The sequence below is a fragment of the Gavialis gangeticus genome, unplaced genomic scaffold, assembly GCF_001723915.1.
Source record: "Gavialis gangeticus isolate Ggan-Ray unplaced genomic scaffold, GavGan_comp1, whole genome shotgun sequence".
Lineage (NCBI taxonomy): Eukaryota > Metazoa > Chordata > Crocodylia > Gavialidae > Gavialis > Gavialis gangeticus.
The window spans coordinates 33991912-34000495 of NW_017729025.1; the positions used below are offsets into that span (position 1 = coordinate 33991912).

The 8584-nt window shown below is 42.2% G+C and overlaps 1 protein-coding gene across 2 annotated transcripts in view; it reads left to right on the forward strand.

The window, feature by feature from the left end:
* SYNE3 (spectrin repeat containing nuclear envelope family member 3) overlaps positions 1-8584 on the forward strand; it is a 98232-nt gene that overhangs the window by 51615 nt on the left and 38033 nt on the right. For both annotated transcript variants that reach the window (XM_019518607.1, XM_019518608.1), the window contains exons 7-11: positions 1634-1978; positions 3085-3221; positions 5575-5749; positions 6696-6878; positions 7120-7263. In XM_019518607.1, the coding sequence (XP_019374152.1) occupies positions 1634-1978; positions 3085-3221; positions 5575-5749; positions 6696-6878; positions 7120-7263 (984 nt within the window). The remainder of the gene's footprint in view (positions 1-1633; positions 1979-3084; positions 3222-5574; positions 5750-6695; positions 6879-7119; positions 7264-8584) is intronic.

Here is an 8584-nt window from a genome sequence, read left to right on the forward strand (position 1 = left end):
GTCAGTCCTGTTCCAGAGGGCTCCAGGTGTTCTTACTGAGCATGTACAGACTTGGCACAATGGTGGGTTGCCTCATCTTTTGGTTTTTGAATGCTGAGAGTGGTTCCAATGGCTGGGTTGTTGGTCCAGATATTGGTGTTGATGGTTCGGTTATTCAGAGGGAGCTATTTGTAGACCTACTGCCATTGTCTCTCAAGCACCCTCATTCATCCCCATTCATTCAGGAACCAAGTTACATAGGAGGGGTAGGCATGAGTCATGGGTTACTCAACTGGGCCTGGGGACAGGCTGGAGACTTGACAAACAAAATGGAAACTTGACATGACTTATGCTAACTTACACATATAGGCCTAAAACAGTAATCACACAATATAAAAGCAATAAAAAAAAAGTACAAAACATAATAAGTATCCCTTATAAAACAGTGGCTATCTATATCAAAATAGCAGGGCACTTATTTGCAAGGAGGGGAGAGAAAAATAAAACTTACTACCTAAAATAAAATGTTAAAGCTTATTCTACATCTTAGCTTATTTATACTTACCTAGGGAATAGAGAGGGAAAGGAAAAGTCAGAAATGGTTGGGCAAGGGAATGCATTTTAAAATAAATTAAAAAAAGAAAAACTGGGGGTTTTGCTACAGTAGAGTAATACATTTAAAATAAAAGAATTCAAAACTAATTATTCTATAGTGGTTAAAGAAGGGTGCTGAGGAAAATGAGTTATTTCAAGTCTGCCACTGGCTCTTTGATACAATTACTACAGCATTGCCAATTCTCACAATTTTATCATATTTGCCCTGTGATACTGTGGGGCGGGGGGGCGCGTTTAAGCCTCAGTTCCTGGAGACCTCGTGATTATCTGAGCCTCTCCCTCAACCATGATTTAAAAACTGGAACTCTGTCCCTCCTGGTTGCAAACCATAGGCTCAAAAGTTGGAAAACAAATAGAAAAGCATCAAATTTGTTATTTTTAAAAAACTCTTTATTTTTAAACTAATCTTTATGACTTTGGAGGGCTTGGCTCATGACATTTAAATCCTTAGGGTCAGCAATAATGATATCATTTTAGAAGAGGCAAAGTCTCCAGTGTTTCATGCCTTGGTTTGGCCTGACCAGCTTTAGTTGCATCTATGGCCTGACTTATGCAGCTACTCTTGAATTCAGCTAGAATTATGAGTGCTGAGCACATTTGAAAATCAGGACACATTTTCAAAAAGATCCACTAGTTCTTGAAGAACATAATACATATAGCTACATCAGGGCGGGCAATTATTTTGGACGGAGGGCTGCTCACAGTTTTGGCAAGCCATCAAGGGCCGCATAACAGGCAGCCAGGGGCATATAAATATTACTTTTCTAAGTTTTTTAGGGGCCCTGTGGGCCAGATAGAATGGCCTGGTGGGCTGCCTCCGGCCCGCGGGCCGCATTTTGCCCACCCCGGGCTACATAATGCATATGCTACAGTTTACAACTAGGTATATCCAATTTGGCAGCTAGCCATTCTATAAATGATAGGCCTTGAAATAATAATTGTAGAAGAAAATACAAATAACTATAGAAAGTGAATATTGCCAATTGCCTTCCCATATCCCCTTTCCCAGTAACATTCCCTGACCTTCTTCTTACTGCAGGCCATTGCCGAACACGTTAAGAGCGGTGAAAAGGAACTGCAAAACCTGGAAGTTCAGTCTATAGGTGTCATCCAGAATACCTCCCCCCTAGGGGCTGAAAAGATAAAGGACAAGTTGGAGGAGTTGAGGAAAGCCCTGGAGAAGTTGAAACTAATGTGTAGCGAGGAACAGGAGAGATTGCATAAGTTCTTCCAGTCAAAAAGTGCCTATCAGTCCCAAGTCAGAGAATTAGAAGCAGAGGTTAGTGAATTCAGAAAGGGGATACAAAGGCTTGAAAGTGACCTGAAGCCAAGGGAGAGGACAAAGAGTGAAGAGGAGTTATTGATCCTGTGGAGAAAGTGCATGGTAAGTTGCATTGGAGAAGGTTAAACACAACAGATACAAAGTTTAGTTAGCATACTTGACTAACTGAATATTTATCACCAACCACAAGTGTTACACATGGTCACTTAATGCACTACTGGATGATACCAAAATAGTTTGGAGATGAGGCCAGAACGTGAACATGAATAAAGAAACTTGAATGGAGACAAAAGACCCAATAATTCTATGGTCTCCACTTCACATTTTCTACGCCCTGATTCTCTGTAGTTCTGGCAGTCAGATTGCTAGCTCCTCTCCAGATGTCTTCTTACTCTATAAATAGTTCCACTGAAATAAAGTGTGTGTGCATGTGCATACATGTGTTTGTACTAGCACATTTATAATTTCAAGTTTCTGGTTGTAGAAATGTCATATTTTTTTAAAAATTGAACTGCTTAAAAAGCCAAACCGCGTGAGAAGAGGTTCTCTGCATATGGAATATGTAACAATCACTGTCATTGTGTTTCTTTAAACAGCTGTAAAGTTCATGTATCTATCATCATGTTTATTTCTGCATGATATCTTTTATTATTACCCCAAATGCTTTTTAATATGCTGTATTTAACAAGAATTGTGCAAATAGTAGGGAAAGAATATTTGCAGACATGCACTAAATACAGCTGATTCCACCCAGTCATATTCACACCCTTCCCTCCCCCCTGCTCCCCAAGTTCCACATCTAACTCTATAATTACTGTTTTATAACTGCCTGTGGAAGAGATGTTTGTTGTTAGTGCCTGCAGAATGGATTATGGTGGCATCCAAAGTGCTACTCAACTTAAGTCATTGAATCCAAGAATCGAACTAAGGCATGTGGCTTTGCTGACCACTGACACACATTAGAGAGTGAGTTGTGCATACCACAGACTCACTAGAAGATGTGACGTGGAAGTTTTCCAAAAAAAAAACATATCCAAAAGTTGTTCATAGCTGTTCAGTAAATTGTACAGGGACAGTTGAATCTGATGCATTTAAGTATCTGCTCACAGAAGGCAGATTAATCATTTCAAGAGTCAGCCCAGTCAGTATATTTCATGCTCTGATTTTTGTGCTTGTGATTTAAACTGACTGCTACTTTTATGGTTAAGGCAACAAGAGCAGCTCTTGCCACAGAGGAGCCAAAGGTTGAGAGGCTGAAGGCTCAGCTTAACAAGCTGTTCCAGTTTCCACAGGATGTACAGCCACATGTGGACAGTGTTGTATCTGCAATACAGGAATACCAAAGGTATTTGCAAATTGGGAATATGGCTAAAATTTCAGTCAGGGACTGGATGGGTCCAAGGGTTAGCAAGAGCCTACAACAGAAAAGCAAGATGCAGCTGGACCTGAAGTAGCAGGGTTAAAAAAAGAGGGATTTTTATAGGTTATAGCCACATCCTACATTTTACCTGTGATTTTACAGCCAGCTTCTGCAACTCTTAATTATGTTCAGAGATACCAACTCATGTGCATAGTCCCATTAAAAGCCCTGGGAGCCAGGTTTTGTCTCCCATTAGGCACCAAAATAAAGGGCTAGATTTTCAGAGGAGCTCAACATGGGAGTGTAGAGTTGTTTTGAAAACTGGGCATAAGTATCCTGATAGGAGCTGTAGGTGAGAGGGCTGAGCACTTAAAATCAGGGTATGGATCTGACAGTTGAACAATTGGAAAAATCTCTCTTAGGCCCTAAATCTGCTCCCAATTGCAGTTCTGCCTGACAGGGAGCAGGAGCAGGTATTAAAAAGTCAAAGGAAACGGTTTTCATTGTCCCAAGGCAAAGGGTATCCTGGGGAGGTGTGATTTGCCTGCGTGTTGTATTCTAAGCTTCCATAATGACTAGGAACATGGACTCCTATCTCTTGCTCTTGGATCGCTCTGTTATTGTGCTGTACACAGGCTGAATAATTTAGCTTGGTTCGATTGCTTGGCTAATTTAGCTCACCTTAAATTTGCAGAATTGGTAGTTTTATGTGTTGCTTTCTTTTCGCAATAGCAATCCAAAGTCAGCATAGGAGTGGCAGTTGTTAAATAGTTTGGAGGAATGGCTGTGAGCCACAAGTGCCCTTTTTTGGGACTTTGTTTTGATGACTCAGTCCCCTTGCAATTCTCTGACAAGGCTGTTTCCACCTTCCTCTGACTACCTACCTCCTGCTTCCTGCCTACATTTGGGCTGGAAACATTGCAAAATCTAGCCTCTCCCTGTGCTCTGGTGCTTCCGCTTCCAGGCTCACCGGAATCGGGAACTACAGAAACTGCAGTAAAACTTTTTGCAGATTTCCAGAAAGGATTATTTTTGGGGGGAAAAGGTCAGTTTTCTTTATTATCTGCACACTTCTTTCATTATGTTGAGTGCCAGCTATGCTGGTCAATTGAAGTGGGTCTGGTCATCCCAGAAAATGAACAAATCAAATTTTAAAGGAATAATCAAGCAAACAAACTGGGATGTTTTCCCTTCATGGCAGCCAAATAAAGAAGATTGGAAAATTGGTCTGTGATTAGGAAACAGCAGCTGTTTAGTAAGTTGCTGGGGTTTTCATAATGCTTTTTTGCAGGCGTGGCAGCTTCAGGCAGAGACTGGCACAGTTCACAAAGCAGATGGCGAAGGAGATACCTTCCAGCTGAGGATTTGGGGGTCCTCTAAACATGCATGTGTTTGTATTACCTCTTTGCTGTAGGGATTGTTACCATCTTAATTTTATAAATGCAGAAGCAAAAACAATTTTTTTTTTAAATGGAAAGGTGAAACTAGCTGAGCGTGCGCTGGACAGCTGTGTTGTAGCATGGAGTAGAACTGCAGTCTGACTACTTCCTGTTTTGAGCAGAACAGGGCACTGCTTATTGTTGTGCATAGATTTGTTTTGCAAAGTGTTATTTGGTTTAAGATTCACGCATAGAGAACCAACAAGCAGCTGTAGAGGTGTGCTGCTGGGCCCCACTGTACTGAACACCAGCTTTCATACTGGAAACTTGGAGGTTTAAATTAATGACTCTTTGCTATTTTTATTTTGCTACTCAGTTTATTTGACATTTAAAAATTATTTAAAGAAATTTAGCTACAGACAAAGAAGACTTTTATCTCCGGCCTTCTTTTGGGCATTTTAGATGATCAAACAGTTATTTTTAATGTAAAGATGTAAAAAAAAAAGTTTTTTACTTTTTATTTCTAAAATGAAAAGGGGATACAGATAAATTCGGACTTTCTATACAAGCATTAGTTTGTGCCAACCATCAACCATACTTCTCTCTTGGTCTTACTTCATGGATAACTGAACATAAAGTAATGAATGCATGCAAGCAGAGATTGTTCAGCAGTTGGAACTGAAGGGCCAGATTTACCCCCAGTGAGTCAGCGCTGAATACACTGTAGCTTCAGAAGAGCTGACACATCTATCTAGAGCTAAGCAAAGTTTGCCAGACACTGGCAGAAGTTGCTGCCAAGGACAAGGGTTCACGAAGCCAGGACTACATAAGGAGAAAACTGAGGTTCTTTGTGTTAAGTACAGAATGCACATGAGGACTGTGCTAATTTTTCCTTTGATAAACTCAGACGTGTTTAGGATTTTAATATAATGCTTCTGTCTATCTGCTTGTTTTTGCAGTGTTAAAGGGAAAGCATTTAAAATGAGTATTGCAGCTGGAGGTGAGCTAAGGCAGCATCTTCAAAACCCAATGCAAGAATTTCAGCTGTGGAAGCCATCAGTTCAGGGACTTCTGGATATGACTGCTAATGTTACTGAACCCACAGTGGCACAGACTTTCTTACTTCGGCTTGAGGTAATGAGGTGCTGCTAAGTTGGGGACCCAATATCTTGTTTGTACTGCACACGCTTTGGAAGCAAGTTATATGTGTGTAGCATGCTGACAGCAACAGCTGGGAAAATTGTCCTGTTATCATAGAAAATAACACATTATTGAAGATCAGCTGAATAACAGAATATGTCACTTTCAGTACTCAATTTGGTAACATACAGTTGCCAATTGAGGTACAAATGTCATATCAGAGCTAAATATTAATAACAACAATAGTATTGCCTCCAATAGTAACCACAGATCTCTCTGGATCTCTGCACAGGATATCTGTAGATTCTGATAATGCTTTGGCCATAACAGAGAATAAAGTACATAATTTCTGTAGTGTGTTGGTTGTAGCCAGGTTGATCTAAGAACAGGTATGCACCCATGATATGGGGATTTGCTTGTATCTTCACCCCTTCAATCTCTGAAACAAATGCTTTCAGAAACAAGGATCAAACTTAACCTTAACTCTGATAAGGCTGCTTTGTGGCAAGTTCTGTTGTAGCTGACTAGCTTCTTTGATGCAAGGCAGAAGAACTGGAGACAAGAAGCTAAAAGAAATATTGTAAGCAGAACTTGCGCTTCCTGGTGCACTTGTGGTAAAGCAACTTGCATTATCCATTACAGCAGGACTGAACTAGGTCTGTAGCGTAGCCCCAGCTTCCCTCATAACTGCAATTGCAGAAACAAAAGGGTCCTGCAAGTAGGAATACAATTATCTTCATATTGTTTAGGCCTTCTCTCCCTATTAGGGATGGAGGAGGATGCAGTCTTTTTTCAGTGTCTTGCATTATACCACACATGCACAATATGTTGTTCGTTGAAGCGGTGGCACTGAAGTCTATATATTCTTTTGTTGTGTGGCTTTTGGTCTGCTCATGTAGTTGTCAGTGCTATCATTTCACCAAATGAAGTGTTGTTTTAGGAATGTCTGGCAGAAAGCTCCCAATTCAAGGAAAGGATGATGATGATACAGCTGAAGAAAGATTTGCTTGGCAGTGTCTTTGGTGAGGAGGAAGCAGCGTCCCTCTTGACAGAGGTGACTGAAGCAGCAAAGGAGAGAGAAATTCTACATAAAAGTCTTTTGCAAAACAAAAGCAAACTTCAGGTGAGCAGCCTATTCACCTCAAGGCCTATTTTTAACCCAAGTCAAAGAGTATGGTTAATCTTTTATATAAAACCGCTTTAATAAATAAATTCAGTAAGACCTAGGTGTGTTGAATGCACTTCATAGCTTGATAAATGATTAATAGAAATGTGAATTGTTGGGTAGTACAGCTAATTATTTGTTCATAGTATGAAATGGGCCCATAATGCAACTCACAGATGCTATTTTTTGTCTCTCCTAGAACTTGATTTCTCAGCACAAAGACTTTGATGCAGGTTTTGTACCTTTGCAGAAGAAGTTTTCTGCTATCAGAACCAAAGTTGATCTAGAGAAAGAGCCACAGCCTGACCTTGTAGGAAAAAAGACACGTCTCCAGAGACTCCAGGTATGTTACAAGAACAACTGTCTGAGCTATCCTGGTGTTAATCATGGTTACACAGTTGCTCTGCCTCATTTCTCCTTAGTTTCATAGTAGGTAGGGTCAGAAGGGACCTGAGCAGATCATCAAGTCCAACCCCCTGCCCTGGGCAGGAAAGGATGCTGGGGTCAAACAACCCCGGCTAGGTGATAATCTAGCCTCCTTTTGAAGACCCGCAGGGTAGGAGTGAGCACCACCTCCCTTGGAAGTTGGTTCCAGATGCTAGCTGCCCTGACTGTGAAGTAGTGCTTCCTGATGTCTAGCCTGAATCTACTCTTGGTCAACTTATGACTGCTGTTCCTCATTACTCCTGGTAGTGCTCAGGAGAACAGGGACTCTTCCATAGCCTGCTGGTTCCCCTTGGCCAGTTTGTAGATGGCCACCAGATCCCCTCTCAGCCTTCTCTTGTGAAGGCTGAACAGGTTCAGGTCCTGTAGCCTCTCCTCGTAGGGCCTACCCTGCTACCCCTTGACCATGCGAGTGGCCCTCCTCTGGACCCTCTCCATGTTGTCCACATCCCTCTTGAAGTGCGGCACCCAGAACTGGACGCAGTACTCCAGCTGTGGCCTGACCAATACCGCATAGAGGGGAAGTATCACCTCCTTGGACCTGCTTGAGATGCATCTGTGGATGCATGACAGATACGGTTGGCCTTTCTGACTGCATCCCCACACTGCCGGCCCATGTTCATTTTGGCATCAATGATGATTCTAAGATCTTTTTCTGCCTCTGCACTGACAAGAAGGGAGTTCCCCAGCCTGTAGGTGTGCTGCTGGTTCTTCCTCTCCAAGTACAATACCCTGCACTTGTCAGTATTGAATCCCATCCTATTTTCATCTACCCACCCCTGTAACCTGTCTAGATCTAGTTGCAGCCTGTCCCTGTCCTCCAGCTTGCCCACTTCTCCCCACATTTTAGTGTCATCCACGAATTTGAACAGGGTGCTTTTTACCCCCTCGTCCAAGTCGCTGATGAAGATGTTGAACAGTGCGGGCCCAAGGACCAAGCCCTGGGGCACCCCACTGCCCACATCCCTCCAGGTCGAAAAAAACCCATCCACCACCACTCTCTGGGTGTGGCCCTCCAGCCAATTTGTGACCCATTGGACTGCGTAGGCATGGACGCCACAGTTGCCTAATTTCTTAATGGGAATGGGGTGAGAGACAGTGTCAAAGGCCTTCCTAAAGTCCAGAAAGACTACATCTACTGCAACACCTGCTTTAGTGGGATTAAGTTGAAAGAGGGGAAAGCCTCTTTTTGCCTGGCTTATCACAAGAAAGCTGATGTC